Consider the following 18124-nt stretch of genomic DNA (forward strand, 5'->3'; position numbering starts at 1 on the left):
CATGCACCATGTGATCCCAAACTCGATTTCAGGGCAGATTAGGCAAAACAATTGTTGATTTCACAACAGTTCCACACAAGGACCTGGGAACATTTCACAAGCCCTCGAGAATCAGGGTCCTTGTACAGGAAACAGGATGGAACAGGGAACTGAGACACAACAAAGATGAGGCAAATACTGAACCTAGGGCAGAGCTGTGCTTAGCAATTCTGAGTTCTAAATTCTGTATTTTCCTGTTAAACTCAGCATTTCCCAGTCCTAAATCCTGTATTTTCCTGTCAAGGCCAGCTCTGTTTGCCCAGCAAGGCACAGCTGGGTTTTATTTTGTATTTTCCCATTAATCCCAACATTTCTAAAGTCCTAAATTTTGCCTTTTCCTATTAAAGCCACCTTTGCTTGCCCAGTAAGGCACAGCAGCTTTATTCTCTATTTTCTTGTTAATCCCAGCATTTCCAAGCCCCAAACTTCAGTGAGTCCTAAATTCTGTATTTTCCTGTTAATCTCAGCATTTCCAAGTCCTAAATCCTGCATTTTCCCATTAATCCCAGCATTTCCAAGTCCTAAATCCTGCATTTTCCCATTAATCCCAGCATTTCCAAGTCCTAAATCCTGCATTTTCCTAAGCCCCAGCTTTGTTTGCACACTAAGGCGTAGCCAAACTTCAGTTCTCCATCCAGGGAAGAACATTTGGATTCTCCCACCACCCAAAGACCTGGATCCAAAAGTTCCCAGCCCCTGGAGGATCGGGTTTGTCCCTCACTTTTGGATTCCTTGGCACTCTCTGTGGTCATCAGGTTGGCCTCCTCCTCCCTCTGGTAGGCTGTCAGGCAGGCAGGGTTGAAGGTCCAGGACTGTCCCCCCACTGACACTCGCAGATCTCCGTCCCCATAGACCTTGATCACCTTCCCAATGTGCCCCAGGGTCTGTAAGGAAAAAAAAGAGGATTTTTTTGTTGTTTTTCCCCCCCCATAAAGCTGCAGCTCCCAGACCCAAAGCCAGGGTTTTTTCGGGTTTTGTTTTGTTTTTGGTTTTTTTTTTTTGTAAAGCTGCAGCACCTGCTGTGTGAAAAGAAGCACTGGACAAGTGACACACTCGCAGACAGCTCCCACTTCGAGGACACCAGAGGGCTCTCACCAGTTTCTGTCTCCCTGGTTTGCCGTGGCAGGGTTTTCCCAGACGCACTGGCAATGGCTGGGAGGGAGGTGCTGGTAAGAACTGATCGAGCTGGGACTGGGCACGGCTAACCTCCTCTGGGCTTTAACCACTCCTGGAGGAACCTGCAGCCCACTTTTCAGCCACGCTGGGCTGATTTTTCCACCTCCCTGCCTCATTCCAGAGAATCAGGGAGGGCGTAAGAGGACTTTGGTGATGAAAACGTTGAGTTGGTGGCAGCCAAATCCTTTTTGTCGGATTCCCCCTTGTCCCGTTTGGGCGCCGTGGACACGACGGCGTCACCGAGAGCCACCAGCACCAGGGGCTGGGCAGGGACTTCCCAGCAGGAATTCTGGGGGGATACAAGCCCATGTCTAAGTGCTGAGGGCTTGGGGAAGCTCAGCAGGTTACTGGACTGTCCTGGAACTGGAACTGGCGCGCACTCACAGGTGCCATCTCATCTGTCCACTCCCCATGACCAGGTTGGAACCGCTTCACTGTTTCCATATCATCTATCACCCGGACCACATCACCAACCCAAAAGGTGTTGAGCTACAAGAAAAAGAAAGTCATAAGCTTTTGGGGGATGAAGCCACACACACACACACACACACACACACACGCACACAAAGAGACAAAAAATTAAAAATGACCAGCCCCTCCACCCCAATCCCAAAATCCCAACAAACAAGACACCCACTGAGTCAAAAAACAGCATTGCAAAACATAAATGCAACTACCGAGAAAGCTGTAACCACTGAGCTGCAAAATAAACACAGGCCAATACTCTTTTAAGCCAAGTGCACATTTAAGTAGGGAAATAATTTGGAACAGGCAGTTTCCTAACTTCTTCTGCTCCAGATCGTTTATAATTAATGCCAGATAAAGCATGGAAGTTTTCTTGGTCCATCTCCTCGCTACACCTGGCTTGGCACTGGAGATTTTAATTCACTCTAATAAGGAAGTTAAATCTTAAGTTATTTAAAACAGAAAAAGGCAAAGCAGGGTTTATCTCTGCTGGTAATTTGCCAGATGCTCCCTCTGATCACTGAGCTAGGAAGGGAGCAGTGTCAAAACACACTTTTGAGAGCAGACTAATTTTGTGCAAAACAGTCTGACACTGCATTTTCCACCGGTATTGGGAGTTTTTAGCATTGTGACCTTGCTCAGGTCAGAATTTTGTGGTCTTCCAGCAGCTTCTCCTCTACCTAATTATCTCTATTTCTAATCAACCACTTCTCAAAGTCCTCAAACCTCTGGGGAAGGCCAGAGCTGTGAGCTTTAGAAATGCAGCCACAAAATTAGAAGGGCTGCACTAAAGACTTGGAAGAAATCAGAGAGAAGTGAGACAAAGATGCAAAAAGGAACGACGTGGAGACACAAAACAAGGAAGAACAAAAGAAAAAAAAAAAATCAAAGGGAAATTATGTGGGGAAAAGGTTCCTCAGAAAGGCAAGGCAGCTGCAGAAGGATGAGGCCCTGGAAGCTGAAATGAAGAAATGGATTTTACCTTAAGGATTTGCAAGTGCAAAAATCCATAAAACAGGACGATTGTGTTTAGAAGAGCTGGGTGTTTGTCCAGCACCTGCTGGGGACACGCTGAGCCCTCACCCAGCAGGTTCAGTGACCTCCTGCAGCACTCCTACCTTGGTCAGGGCTCCAGGATGGAAAGTCCAGCGGGTCTCACTGTTGAACTGGACCCTCACGTCCCCTCTGTCCGTGATCCTGTGCACGGTCCCTGTCTGGCCAATGAACTTTTGACCAAAAAAAAGAGGAGGGGAAAGCTCCTAAATCAATCCCGTTGTTTAACAGCGGGCAAAGAAGGGATTCAAGGCAGAGATGGCTAAATCACCCAGCATTTCCCATCCACAGTGCTTCCAAACCTTTATTCTGCATTTTCCCATTAATCCCAGCATTTCCGAGTCCTAAATTCCTGTAAGTCCTAAATTCTGTATTTTCCTGTTAATCCCAAAATTTCTCAATCCCAAATTCTGCATTTTCCCGTTAATCCCAGCATTTCCAAGTCCTAAATTCCCGTGAGTCCTAAATTCTGTATTTTCCAGTCAATCCCACCATTTCCCAATCCCAAATTCTGCATTTTCCCGTTAATCCCAGCATTTCCAACGCTTGCATGAGATGCACACACTGTTTTTCTACAAAAAGGAGGGGAAAGGCTCCTCTAAAAGCTCCTCTGAAAGAGCAGCATACTGGGGGAGGAGGGGGATCGGAACACAAAGTGCAGAAATGCTTGGAAATGCAGCACAATTTGTCCTCTTTCCAAATGACAGAGGTGGGCAGGGAATCCAACGTTGCTCTGCGTTATAAAACACCAGCAAGGCAAACTCTGAGAGGGGAAAAAGGGGCAGGGTACACAAACCAAAATATAATTGTGTGGTGCAGGGTTTCAGATCTGCTGTTCTGGCAGGTCCTGAGCAGCTCATGGGTTACAAGGAGGTGAAAAAATGCCAATTTCTGAGGTGACAGGAGGTTCCTGTTTTGCTGTTTAATATTCCTCTCTACCCCTGTGTTCCCCAAAAACAGGAATTCAGGAGCACAGAGGTTTAACAACCAACAACAGACACAGCAACACCCAGAATCTACAGCTTTGGGGGTGTACTCCTGAGCTGGAATAAAAAATCATGGCTCCACTGGCAGCTTCGTTAAAGCTCATCAGAAAATGCCAAGTCCCTGCCTGCCAGGCTGAAAAAAAAACCCAAAAAAAGAGGCTGATGCTCAGTTAAGAGATTTCCACACTGAAACTGAAATGACAGAGTTTGCCTTGACATTTTAAAGCCTGATTTCAGAATTTCTGCTCACCCGTAGGGCAAGTCTGGCCAGGATAGATATTTAACACATTTTGATGGTTTTACAGCATTTATTCATGCTATTTACAGGGATAGGTGCCATTTCTACCTTTATTTCCTCAACTCTTTGGGGATTTTTAAAACAACAGGTGATAGCAGACTGATGGCTCTTCAATTTAAAGGCAAGGCTAAGATCCAAAAATATGATATGGGCTGAGAAATTTTAGCCCTGGCCAAGGACAGAGCCCAGTGTTGACAAAACACAAAACTTTAATTATCAGTAATGCACAGCACAAAAGAAGCCAAACAAGGAATGGATCCAGAACACCAAAGAAAAGATCTGTGGCTCATTTAAAAACAAACAAACCAGCCTTTTTTTTTTCCTTCCTTGCTTCTAAGGCTTGCAGGGATCCACAAGGCCAACAGAGCATAAAAATAACTCTGACTCCAGCGTCCTATCACTAAAAAAAAATCTGTGTTTGTGATTCAGTTCAACTTTAAGGTCACACCAAAGATGTTCTGGTAACTTCCTGAGCAGTGCAGAATGAGGGAGAGGCTGGGATTGCACCCAGGGAGAATCCAGGGCCGTACCTCAGCCATTTTGGGGTTCCAGCCTCCGTGGCCCTCCTGCATCTCCCGCAGGATGTCGATGTCCAGCAGGCACTTCACCTTGTCCCCGTGCTGGAAGGGATGCCTGTCGGTGCTCTCCTTCCTCTGCAGCTCCGCTGGTTTCCCTGGGGACAACAAGGACAGCACCCACAGGACGTCACACACCTTGGCTTCCTTACAAGGGTTGAAAATCGACTTTAATTGGGGCAGAATGGTGCAAACCCCTTTTTATGTCCCACGCACTCCACAGAGCAGCAGAGAAACCAGCAGGATTTAACTCTAAACATAAAACATAAGCAGCTCTAACATTTTGTCCCCCTGCAGAGCAGGGAATGCCTCCCAGGCCCTGGCAGACACCAGGAGCTGTTCTTAGCAACCCACTCACCCACAACTGCTGTTCAGACACGCCCACACAGCACCCAAAATTAGTTCTGCCCTCCACAGGCAGGCACAGAATTCACTCCGAGGAGTTCCTTACCCTCCCACCCTTCCCACACCCCTGGAATTAAGCTCCTCATCCAACCCTTCCCTCCCCTCATGCCCTTGCCAAGCTGCTCAGGGAGACAAAAGTCTGAGAAAGACTGATAAAGGGCTGCCTGAGAAGTTGTATCTGGAAAGTCTGATAAAAACCCCTGATTCTGCTGCTGCAAGCACAAGAACAGAGCCCTCTGTTTTCCCTCAAGGGACCCAAAGATGGTCCCTGCACCTCCTTAAAAGAAAAACAACCCCAGAACTAAATTACACCTGGGTTAAAAAAAAAAAAAGCTTCAAGTCCAACAGCACAAGGAGTTTCCTTGGACTTAAGAGGAAAGGGGGATTGCAGCAAGTTGCCAGTACAGACATCACCTTTTCCCATCACTTTTTCTAATTTTTGGCTGTTCCATTCTCCAAAGTCTCCCCTTGGTCACGTCCCCCCTTTGAAGACACTTAGAGCTCCACCAGGAGAGTGCCTGCTCTCTAAAAGCACAGTGAACAACAGCTGGCCTGAAGAATGAAAAGCTTTGGAATGACAAATGTAACAGAAGTGAGAAAAGCTGGATTCTCTGTAACAGAGTGGGAATTTCCTGCATTTCCAGCAGAAGTCACGTTCCTTGGGATCCAGCTGTGGGTATCTGATGGTTTTACCACTGAAAGGCCAAACTATTTCATGAACCACTCTGAGATCATGCAGTACACTCACACACAAACCAAATTCTCTCAAATGATGCTTGTTACGTGGGAACTTTACAGAATCAGGAGGTGGTTTTAAATCTCCCAAACAAAAAAAAGGCTTCAGCTCCAACGGCCGTGTGAATCACAACTTCTCAACAAAGACTTCACTCGGCAAAGGTTTGTCCCCACCCACCTAATTTTGGGAGGTGTTCCTTGTAGTAGAAGCCCCCAGAAGCCTCCACGGTACATTTGAGGTCCACTTTTCCCTTGTGGCCCACCCTGTAGACGTTGGTGGTTCCATCTGCCCAGGTGACGCTGGCGACGCTGCGGCCGGTCTCCACGTCCCAGCCCCGGATATCGACCACGCGGCCCGTCTTACCCTCACCCCCTGAGGGGAAAAGAAGGGAAAATCAGGAGAATTCCGTCGTGAGACAACTCATTTTGACCAACTAGGAGGGAATCTCTGCGCTGAATTTGCTGAAAGGCGGCGAGCCGTTCATTTTGGAAGGATTCTGTGGGGAATTGCTGGCGTGCAGGAGCACGGCCTGGTTAAGGAGCACACACGTGGTGTCATGGCACCACACTGTGGCTACAGAAAAACCTCAGCAGTGCTGCAAAACCCACCCAGGATCTTTAAATCTCTCCCCAACACCATCCATGTGGGGAAACATCAAATAAACTTTGTTTTCTTCAAGCAAGGAGCAGCTGGAAGAACGCAGAACAGGAGGATGGATGTGTGGAGGTGAACCTGGCTGGGCACTGGGACTGCTCTGGTCCAAGAGACAACGCTGAGCCTTGTGGAGGCAATCAGGGTTTGCAGATTCCCAAGCCCACAGTCACTCTGTGGCGCACTTGGACAAGTCCCAGCACCTCCCCAGGACTTCCCCAAACAGGGACAGCAACATCTGTCTCACTGAGGAACTTCTGGTTGTCTGATCGTCCTGAAATCTGGCAGCTCGAAGGAGCTGAATTCCTCACTCATCAGCACACCCAAAAAGCACAGCACAAAGGCTGGGGTTTGGTGGCAGTTCTACCAAAACCAGAGAGCAGCTGAGGGCTGGATTTAGGGTTCCTGTCACTGCTCAGGGAGCTGCTTTCAGGTCAGCACCATCGTAAGCAACTCAAGTCTCAGACATGTAAATGCTGCTCTGATCTCAGAAGGATGGATGAGCTGCTCTGAGCATAAGCTGCTTTTGCTCTCAGATCCTGCAAGGATCCACATCCTCCATGGAACCCAGAGCTGCAATAAATGGCAGAGTCAACTCTGGAAACCTTTGAACTTTTGACTTAATTCTTCAGGGATAAAAGGAGCAGTAAACATTACAGCGTGTGTGCAGGGCTGTGGGAAGCTCCCCCAGCCCTGGAGCACCACACAGAATTGCAGTCAGTGACCTGGGGACAGGCATTGCACCTCAAAAGCAGCTTTAAAAAGGCATTTTTGTCCCACTGCAGTTTCAGCCTGAAGGTTTCAATTCCTACAGAAAGCAGGAACCACCCTCCAGTAATCACAGAGCCCTTCACTAGTGCACCATGTGAAACCCTCCTCAGAGACAATTTCTCCTCACTCTCCTTAAAAGTATCCAAATAAGGACATTCCACACAACTCCACAAGAAAATAGATACTGTACACAAAGTCAGATAAACTTTCCACCATCAATTAAAGCTTTTCCAAGAAGAAAGGAGTCTTTATTTTCTTGTAACATGGTCTGCAATTTCACACAAGAACTTCCAGGATGGCTCCCAGTGGTTTTCACATCTAGGAAAGAGGAGCAGCAAAACTTCCTCCCCACACCCTGGACACGGTTTATGTCACAGATACGTGACAAACAACAAATACAAGAAAACAGTGAGTACTAATTACTCCAAAGAACAGGCACCTGCATCACCTGAACAACTCCCCCAGAAGCTGCTGCTCAGCATGTGGATTTTCAACCAGCAATTTGCAAAAATAAAAGAATGTTATATGTGTGTATATATATATATTAAAAAAACCCTCAGATGTTCTTCTACAGGACATCCTAATATATATAAAAACTCAAATGGTGTTCTACAGAACATATATATATATAAATATATATAAATATATTTAAAAAACCCTCAAATTGTGTTCTACAGGACATTCTCTCTCTCTCTCTCTCCCCTCTCTCTCTCAAAAAAACACTCAAATGGTGTTCTACAGGACATCCCAATAAATATATATATAAAACCCCTCAAATATATTAAAAACCCCTCAAATGGTGTTCTACAGGACATCCCAAAAGCAGCTTACCATCCTGGTTACCCCACTCCCAGTCAGGCCCACGGACCACTTTAGCCCCCTGGAAAGTTCCTTTTAATGTGATGCGAGTCAGATTCTGTCGAGGGCTCACTAGGACCCTGGAAAAAACAAAAGCAGAGGAAACAAAATGAATTTGTTGTTGTTACAGACACTGCCAAAGCTCTGTTCCAGCTGAGGGCTGTCACATCAGGACCATCCTTCGCTTTAGGGTAATGGACATTACTGGGGTGGCATTAATGGAGCTCAGCACGTTCTGTAACAGGAAATCAGAGCAGCAGCGCCGTGGCTGCACCACTCCCAGGCTCTCCCAGACCTCCCCAGCTGCCCTGCTCCCCAGCCCCCCTCCAGCTGCAGGGAAAAGGAAGAAGGTACCTACGTGATAGTGAACAGGGGGTCTGATGTCCTGTTAAAGCAGCTCCCAATTCCCATAATGGCACAGCAGCCTCTCTGCTGGCTCTGTGTGTGCTGGCCCCAGGCTGCCACAAAGCCTTCTCATCGGTCACCACGCCACCAGAACCCTGCTTGCTCAGGCAGGGTGCAATCCCCCTTCTCCTCTTCTAGGTGACTGCAAAGGTGCCCCAGTCCATGCCCCTGCAGCCAGCCCAGACAGAGCGACCCGAGTTCAGCAGCAGCTGCACGGGGCAAGGGGAGGGGAAGCTTCCTGGGGGTAGGGCTGACCTCAGAGCACCGCATTTATTTTCCATCTAATACCTCCAGAGGGAAGGCGGAGACTCCGGAGGATAAAAAGCTTATGCTTGAACTGACTGTTTACTTATCCAGCAAATGCTTAAGTCTTTTACTTTTCTTAACCTGTTACCAAGATCTCCCACCTGTGGTTTACAACCTCGCGTGTTTCAAAAGAGGGAGAGATTATTTATTGATGCCTTGCTCTTATAATCACTGAATGCTCATTAATTAGCCAGGCTGGAGCTCAACAGGAGGAAGATGAAGGCCCTGTGTTTGGAGGGTTGAGATTTTGTCTGGTTTAAGCACCATCAAGGCTGGATATTGTTATGAAAGGAGATAATGACAGTGGAGGGAAAAGCTCAGCTATAAAGAGCCACTGCTCAGCATTCATTTTATTGCATTGTGTCAGGCACAACAGACTGGCTTCAAAACCCAGCGTGGATTTGCGTACAGCCTCTGAAACAGCTTAGATGTTTTCACTGCATTTTGCTCAATGTTTTTCTAATAATTTATCAAAGATGTCTGAGCCAAGGCCTGAGACAAAGTGATTAAAATGTAATTCCCTCTTCCAAATCCTTCTCTCACAAAGGATGGGATTCAATGGAAGGATTCTTAGTGATAGTAAAATAAAGTACCAAGCTGAGCTTAAGATGTTTAAATAGCAAAATATCCACCACCCCATTCTATTCTTAGCAGAAGTTCCCTTTTTGGATTATCATGTAACAGTAGTCATTCCCCAGCTCAACACTCTCACATTAACCTGCCACTTCCTCTGAAATCTGTGGATGAGCACCAAAAAACCAAAGCTGACCGATTTAGAAAGCTGAGCTTCCTTAAAGAAGGAAAATGGAAGGAACTGCATCTCCTGTCCTGCTGAAATGCTGGGGGCCACCCACCAGAACTGCCCTCCTCCTCCAGCCTCACCAAAATCCAGATCCTGCCTTAAAGCACGGCTGACCAGCACCACCAAAGCGTGATGCAAGCACCAAATGTGCTCAGCCAACGTTTCTTATCAAGGTTTTCACCTAATTCAATGTTTTGCTCCAAATACTGGATAACAACCAAAGCTACCCAGCGTGATGCAAAAATAGCCCCGGGACAAATTTAATCACTGCGGTGCTGCCTTTAATAACAATGTTAATTATGACAGCACAAGTCTGCAGCCATTTCTGCCCTACAAATTCCAAGGATATTAAATTACTGCAGAGCCCAGAAAGCATTTGGGAGCATGTACTGTACAGAATGAAGTTCTGGCTCTCTCCAGCATGCTGGGAACCACTCCCTAGGGATGCTCTGCCTGTGCTCAAGTTTCTCTGAGGTGCTTTTTTGGCTTTTGACATCCCTGAGAACTCTGCTGCAGCATCTGCAACAGCAGCTTTAAAGAGAGGGATGGGAGATCCCAATCAACTCATCTGGAGAGATTTAAACAAACACTGCTTTTAATTTGCAGCAGCAAGCCAGAGCTCCTTCACACCAGGCATGGTTGGTGAGTTTGGTGAGATTTTCTGCTGCAGAAAGTTCTTATCTGAAGAAATACACAGTGAAGGGGCCTGGGAAGCAGGAGGGATGTTCACCCTGTAAGGTGGCAGGCCATAAATATCACATGAATCCCTTCAGAAAGGCACAGCCCTAAACCAGATCTTCAGCTCGTGGGACACACAAACCCTGCCAGGACACACAAAGATCCACCTCCAGAAAAGCCAACACGAAGATCCTGCAGGGACTACAGGCAAAAGTGACCTCAGTGCAAGAAATTCCAGCTTTTCTAATCCCCCCTGCAAAGCTTTTCCTGAAGCTCTTCCAGCAAAGGATAAAGGAAGGCAGTTCTGACAGATGGCTGCTGGTCGCTCAAGCAGGAACCAGACTAAGACAAGGACGCGGGAGAGGGATCAGGATCACAGAAACCTATTTCAGGAACTGTCTTTACCCAGATCTCTTCCTTTTCAATCCTCTCCTTCCTTGACAAAACCAGCTGTATCTTTACAAGACATCTTTGTAAGCAAAAGCTGTGGGTTTTTGGGTAACCCCCAAAGCAACTCGGATCAAATCCTGCTCTGGAAAAGGCACAGCAGGGAAGGTTTCAGAGCAAGGATACTACAAGGGAACTAAAAAAGGTTCCTGCAGAGAGTTTTCCCCAACTGTGCTCTCAGAGATGTTCATCCAGAGCATTTAAAGGCAGAATATTTCACTGAGAAGATGCAGAAACACCACTGAGCACACGGAGTGAAAATGTTTTGTTATCACCCTCCACACATCATTATTAGTTCAAAACTCAAGCTAAAGCTGGTTCAGTGAAGGTTTGTCTTGCTTGCAGTTTTGATCATGTAATTCCAGAAAAGAAAAAGGTAAAACACGTCATTGAAGCACAATCCCTGTTCCAGAAATCAAACAGGATAATCCAAATTACACAAGGGAAGCCCCACTATGACAATACACCTTGGTGTTCATGTTTGGGGTTTTTTTAAGGAGGCATAGGAAATTTATCTGGCAAATCCTGGTGGTTTTTTGTTTGTTTGTTTGTTTCTTTTCCTGAAGTAAAATCACACAAATTCATTACCAGATTAAAAAATAAAAAATTCACATGAATAAATTCATCTGATTCCAAATATTCCTCAAATTTCTTATCTTAAACTGCCACTGTATAAATAACACCAGCTGAGGAGGTTACTATGTAAATAAACCCGCATCCCTTCATTGCCCAGTAATCAAACACCCAGCAGTTGTCACTCAGCTGCTGGATTAGTTCAGCCCTCAGCAGATGGGAGGTTGGATTATTGAAGCTGCCTTGAATGGCTCTGCACTGCACAGACCTAAATCAGAGCACGCACTTGCTCCTGGATCTGGTTTCCAAATCCAGCTGGTAACTCCACCAGACAGCGCTGGTTTAAGAATTACAGATGAAAATAACTGCAATTTCTGTTTTGACTACAGGATAAAACACAATGGGAGAAAATATTTGTTATTTCTTGAGCTTGATTACACAAAACATTTCCCTGTGCAGCTCGCTGGCTCCTCCAGCTCCATTGTTTGCCAGGAAAATAAACAAACCAGCGCTTGTGAAAAACTACTGAGGTTGTGATTTATTGGGGAGAGAAGGTTAGAAAATAGCCTGGGTAAAATGCACCACATCTGAAATTCAACTCAGCCCCAGGCCTGAGCAGGTGATCCAAGCAAAATGTTGGTGCTGCATGGGAATATCACAACATTCATCTTTTGTGTGAGATTACCTCAGGTTTGATTATTTGCAGAACCCACCAGAGTGTGCCTGACTTTTCCAGCCCCAATATAAACTTGATGAGCTTTGCTTTGCTGCCCTGCTCACAGACACTGATTTATCTTCCAATTACTAAGCACATATTCAGCAAATGGATACAACAACTCTGAAAAAAGCTCTTCAGTAAAACTGAGCTGTTCCATCCTTTTAAGCCAAGGATGAGAGCCTCTCCCACAACAGCCATAAAATTCAAACCAAACAAGACCAATTAAAAAAATAACAAATTATTTTGTTAGGAAGAGGATTACCTCAAATCAGGAAGAGATTACCTCAAATAGCAAAATTTAAAAAAAAATAAATCAGCACTTCCTGTCACCTCAAGTTCAAACCGAGGTCATTTAAGGGCTGAAATAGCCTTCAGGTAAAGGTGTCTTCAAAGCCTCTTTAGAAAACTGATTGGGAACCCTCTGCAGTGCCTGTCTGGGATTAAATCCTCCTCAATCCTGGGATTAGTGACCTGCTACAAACAGGGATGTGTTGGCCTTGCCTGGTTCAGGTGGCCTGGGGTGACTCTGGCAGCAGCAGCAGAATTTGTGAAGAACCAAAGGATCCCCATTCCCTACCAGAGAAAGGAGGTGGGAGAATCCTGGTCTCTAAAGGAGACTCAGCTACAAAACCCAAATCCACACAGCATTCACCACTGCTTTTAAAATACTCTGATTTTTCTCTCTTTGTCCTTAGGGAGCTGCCAAAGGTTTTATATTCTACTTTATTTAGAAGAAAAAAAAAAAAAAATAAAAAAAAGAAAAAAAAAAAAAAAGAAGAAAAATGAAAACCAGAGATGAGCTATCTAAGCAATAGTCCCAGTGAGTCATAAGCAGGCAATTTCTGTTCTTGAAAAGGATGCTGCAGTGTCTCAGACTTCCCTTATTGCACAGAAATCCTCTCCATGGCATTGTTCAGAGGTGATCCGTGCCCTTTGTTCCACACCCAGGACATTCCATCCTTAATGCAGGGCGCTCTCCAGAACCCCAGACCAACAAATCACATTTGCATTAAAGCAAAGATGTTCCCACTGCTTCCTGCACTGCAAGGCATCTCTGAGTAACAGGGGTTTCATTTGCCACTCCCTGCGTGAAAGGTGCAGAGAACAAACATTCATTGCAGTTATTGTGCCAGCCTCGCTCCAATCCTGACACCAAACCCATTTCTGACAACCTGTTTGCTCCAAAAGCTGAGCGACTTCCAAGAGCCACCACGGGAACCTTTCACTCAGCTTTAAAACTGCAGCTTTCCACAACAGGGAGCGTTCTTCCTGGAAAATTTCTAATTCCTCTCCATCCCAAAACTCAGCTGGAATCACTACCTGCCACGCAGGAACAGCAGGAAAGGTGTTCCATTATCCAATTAAACTGCTGTTTTATCCTTGCCCCTTATGGAGGCTCCCAGAAATCCTGACAGGCTCATGCTGTGCCTCTTTTTGTTTTCTTTTTCTTTTTAAATTCCTTTTTTTATCAGCTGCTTGTTATTCTGAGGATCCTTATTCCTGCTAACACACAGCAATGTAAATCAGAATAGTGCTGATTTTATAAAGATTCGGGATCAGGCACTCTGGTCTGTGTCTAGAGTTGTTTTTTTTTTGTCAAATAAAGTTAATTTATATCACATTTTCTCTAACCACTCATCCAGCCACACAGAAAAAAAAAAAAATTATAAAAGGTGAAAGAATTTAGGAAAAAAGAAAAAAAAAGCCAACCAAAAAGCCACCAAAGCACCATGAGACATCACATCCTGCTCTATCTCCAAAGAGCTCTCCGCTGCTTCCATGACATTCCAGAGTGGTGCTGCAGCTTCTGGGAAAGTCAAACAATTCACACAGGACAGCTCTGGGCCTGGCAGGGCTCCTGGCCATCCTCCAAGCTCCCTTTTTCACCCTGACAGCAAGAGCTGCGCTGCCCAGCTCCAGCAGCAGCCTGGACACAGGCACGGACAAACCTTGGAAGGGAAAATCGCTCTGTTCACATCTGCCAGCACTCAGATTCCTCAGGGAAAAAAAAAGGAATAAGTTCTGCAGAGGATGAGTCCTGGGGAGAAATTACCTAGAAATCTGCCTTCTGATGCAGGACAGCATCCCAGGTGCTCCTGGGGAGGGTCAGGTCCTGCAGCGTTGGGAAATCCTCGGCACAGGGCAGAAAACTCTGCAGCAGTGCCTTTTTTATTTTTAATTTAAATGTGAGTGAAATGATGTACCTTAAAGCTCAAATAAAAGACACAAGCAGGCATCCCTGAGTAACTACTTGGAGATAATTCTGTTATTAATAGAAAGAGAAAAAAAAACCCTCTCATGTCTATATTTTACAGAGATGTGTATTTTTATAGATACACCAAATTGTGAAGCTCATTTCACAGTGGGATCTGGCTGGCTTCTCATGTGAACACAAGCTCCAGAAACACCCGAATCTGGTGCAGAAACACAAATCTCAAGAGCTCAGAGGGGAGATTCTCTGGCCAGCAACATCCCTCCTCTGCCAGGACTGGGGATTCTGCCTCACCCAAGGCTGGCACCACTCTGGTAAAGCCAGCTCCAGGCAGAGCTTCCCACACAGCAGGAAAAGCAGCTGCAAATCCCACGCCGCTGCCTTGAGCACAGCAATTACACTTTTCATTCCACAGATGGATGCAAGGCACTGGGATATTTTCAAAGGCAGGCCAAAAAAAAAAAAAAAAAAGGAGAAAAAAAAAATCAATGACAGAGATAAGCTGATTTCTTATTCCTTCTCCTGAAGGCAAGAGGATTACATGATTCATCTTCATGCCCACTTTAGGAGATGCAAATAAAAGTACTGCTGAGACTATTTTTGAGTTCTTCCTCAGGACAGGAGAACAGATTTCCCATGTTTTGGCAAATCATGGAGGAGCATAAAATTACAGATGCTGCTCCACAGGCATCAGTGCAGCAGTCACCTCCAAAAAAAAAAAATAGGAGTAAGTGAGAAAGTGCTGCTCTTCAGTGAACAGAGCCCAAGAATAAATCAACAATTTGGGAGATGCAAGATCCCTGTCAGCCTCCCTGCGGCCTGAGAACAGCACATAGCAAAGCATGTCTGAGACGTTATTTAATTGTGGATGGGGGCTGAGGAAGAGAAAAACCAGAACAGAAATCATTCTTTTTGTCACTTTATAAAAACACTCTGAAGATTTCTGTTTGCTGCCTTTTTTTTTTTTTTAAAGCAGCTTCATAAAACCTAACCAAAGCCTGACATTATTCTATAGAAAAAAACCTCTTAAATCCCAATCAGTAAAACTTGAGCACTGCCTGATACATTTATATGAAATTCTTTATAAATCACACAGATATGTAGAAGTTAAGTTCTAAATTATTGCTGAGTTATTCTGCACAGCCCTGGGGTGCACACAGCAGGTTTTGGAGAGCCCCAGGATGGGACTGAGCCCCATAAACTGGAATTATTCTACAGACCAAAGCTTTTTGGTTGTGCAACCCAATCAGCAAAAAACCTCAGCACTGTCCAACACATTTACATAAATTCCTTATAAATTACCCAGACATGTACAAGTTCTACTGGGTTATTCTGCACATCTTCGGGGTGCACACAGCAGGTTTTGGAGAGCCCCAGGATGGAATTGAGCCCCATAAATCAGCATTATTCTATAGAACAAATCTTTATGGTCATAAAACTTGAGCTCTGCCCGACACATTTACATGAAATTCTTTATGAATTATCCAGACACCTACAAGTCAGGTTCTAGGTTACTGCTGGGTTATTTTGCACACCCTTGGTGTGCACAGATCAGATTTTGGTGAACCCCAGGGTGGAACTGAGCCCCCCAGATCTGCTGAGGGGGAAGAGGACTCACGGCTGGGAATGAGCGGTCTCGTAGCGCTCGAAGGAGTGGGACAGGTCGTGTTTGTTGTTCATGTAGCACTGCGTGCACAGGTCGTAGTCAAAGCACATTTTGCATTTCCACCTCATGCCTCGGATGCCGTGCTTCTTGCAGCAGTCACAGATGATGTTGGGGTGACGGACACCTGGGGGAGCAAAAGGGAATGGGAGATCCACAAAAATTCCAGGGAAAATCAGGTTCTTAGAACAACCCTTCCAGCATTGCAGAATGCTAAACCCTTCCTAGAAAAACACCTTTGAGATCCACACAAATTCCAGGGAAAAGCAGGCTCTTAGAACCACGCTTCCAGCACTGCAGAATGCCAAATCCTCCCAGAAAAACACCTTTGAGATCCACAAGAATTCCAGGGAAAGCCTGGAACCTGAGCTCAAGTTTCTCTGAGGTGCATATTTGGCTTTTGACATCCCTGAGAACTCTGCTGCAGCATCTGCAACAGCAGCATCACCCCTGCTTTAAAGAGAGGGATGGGAGAACCAAATCAACTGATCTGGAGAAATTTAAACAAACGCTACTTTTAATTTGCAGCAGCAAGCCAGAGCTCCTTCCCACCTTAGAATGACCCTTCCAGCACTGCAGAATGCCAAACTCTTTCAGAAAAAAAGCTTTCCCTGAGCCAAGGGCAGGCAGGAGTACTTCACACACAAACACAATGAACACAGAAATCCAGTGAGTGCTGTGTTTACCTCTTTCTAGCTTCTTACATTCTCATTTTTTCATCCCAGTCGTGTCTAAAGTAAATATCTCTGTTCATTACAGCACAAATACTGCTCATGGAAGAGTGCCATGCTTAGTGCTGGGCATTGAAACAGCTCTGCTTCTAAAGAGAAATTATTTAAGGGCTAGAAATCCCTGGCACAACTGTTCTGAATGAACCTGCTCCTCTAATCCACACTGTACAGAATTAGGACACACCACTCTAAAGAGGATTTGAATGAACTTCAATGAATGCATGTTTTAAAGGGGAAAAAAAAATCCTGTATTGTAGGTGATGCAATCATACAATGTGAAGTGATATGTGTCATTTGAAACATCCATTTCCTGGCTGCAGGGCCTCTCTGCAGAACGACAAAGCCAGTGAAAGTGTTCAGCTCACAGATGCAAAATGCAGGAAAGCAAAGCCTTTGCACAGAGGGAATCAGGAATGTCCTGGCCACGCACAGGTGGTGCCAAAGGCACGAGGGACACGGGCAGGAGGTGGCTGTGCCCTTGCCCAGGCCCTGCTCAAGCAGAGCCTTTGCACAGAGGGAATTGGGAATGTCCTGGCCACGCACAGGTGGTGCCAAAGGCACGAGGGACACGGGCAGGAGGTGGCTGTGCCCTTGCCCAGGCCCTGCTCAAGCAGAGCCTTTGCACAGAGAGAATCAGGAATGTCCTGGCCACGCACAGGTGGTGCCAAAAGCATGAGGGACATGGGCAGGAGGTGGCTGTGCCCTTGCCCAGGCCCTGCTCAAGCAGAGCCTTTGCACAGAGGGAATCAGGAATGTCCTGGCCACGCACAGGTGGTGCCAAAGGCACGAGGGACACGGGCAGGAGGTGGCTGTGCCCTGCTCTGCTCACCTATCTGGGCGTTGTCATAGAGCAGCAGGTCGTAAGCCCCCTGGAAGCCCGTGCGATAGTTGGTTCTGTTGCCCTGATCCCACTGCACCACCACGGTCTTGTCCGGCGTGGTGAGGCTGCCCGTCCGGCCGATCTCCACCACGGTGCCCACGTTGCCCTCGCCGCTGTCCTGGCTGCCCCACTTCCAGTCCACTCCACGGACCACCCGCATCCCCACCTGCATGCTGGCATGGGGCTCCAGGTCCATGGATCTGCACAGCAAACCCTAAAACTCCTCCTGCAGAGGGGTCTCGGAGACGGGCGGGATCACCGGCAGCACTGGCGGCGTCGTGGGCAGCATGGTCAGCACGCCTGGAAATACAACAGGAATTGAGGTGATTCCCCGCTCCACACAGCACATTCCCTTGGAAATACAACAGGAATTGAGGTGATTCCCCGCTCCACACAGCACATTTCCCCTGGAAATACAACAGGAATTGAGGTGATTCCCCACTCCACACAGCACATTCCCTTGGAAATACAACAGGAATTGAGGTGATGCCCCACTCCACACAGCACATTTCTCCTGGAAATACAACAGGAACTGAGGTGATTCCCCGCTCCACACAGCACATTCCCTTGGAAATACAACAGGAATTGAGGTGATTCCCCGCTCCACACAGCACATTCCCCTGGAAATACAACAGGAATTTAGGTGATGCCCCACTCCACACAGCACATTCCCTTGGAAATACAACAGGAATTCAG

At 46.3% G+C, this 18124-nt stretch overlaps 1 protein-coding gene across 4 annotated transcripts in view; it reads right to left on the reverse strand.

Annotated features, from left to right (window-relative positions):
* Positions 1–18124, reverse strand: part of LOC120762270 (E3 ubiquitin-protein ligase MIB2) — a 61578-nt gene that overhangs the window by 31198 nt on the left and 12256 nt on the right. For 3 of the 4 annotated variants that reach the window (XM_058423338.1, XM_058423339.1, XM_040084501.2), the window contains exons 2-9: positions 17378–17728; positions 15773–15944; positions 7987–8093; positions 5911–6105; positions 4548–4690; positions 2799–2906; positions 1600–1704; positions 761–923 (exon numbers count right to left, since the gene is read on the reverse strand). In XM_058423338.1, coding sequence (XP_058279321.1) covers positions 761–923; positions 1600–1704; positions 2799–2906; positions 4548–4690; positions 5911–6105; positions 7987–8093; positions 15773–15944; positions 17378–17624 — 1240 coding nt within the window. In that variant the 5' untranslated portion in view covers positions 17625–17728. The remainder of the gene's footprint in view (positions 1–760; positions 924–1599; positions 1705–2798; positions 2907–4547; positions 4691–5910; positions 6106–7986; positions 8094–15772; positions 15945–17377; positions 17729–18124) is intronic. The other variant, XM_058423340.1, reaches the window with a different exon arrangement.

Source organism: Hirundo rustica, chromosome 22 (genome assembly GCF_015227805.2).
Source record: "Hirundo rustica isolate bHirRus1 chromosome 22, bHirRus1.pri.v3, whole genome shotgun sequence".
NCBI lineage: Eukaryota > Metazoa > Chordata > Aves > Passeriformes > Hirundinidae > Hirundo > Hirundo rustica.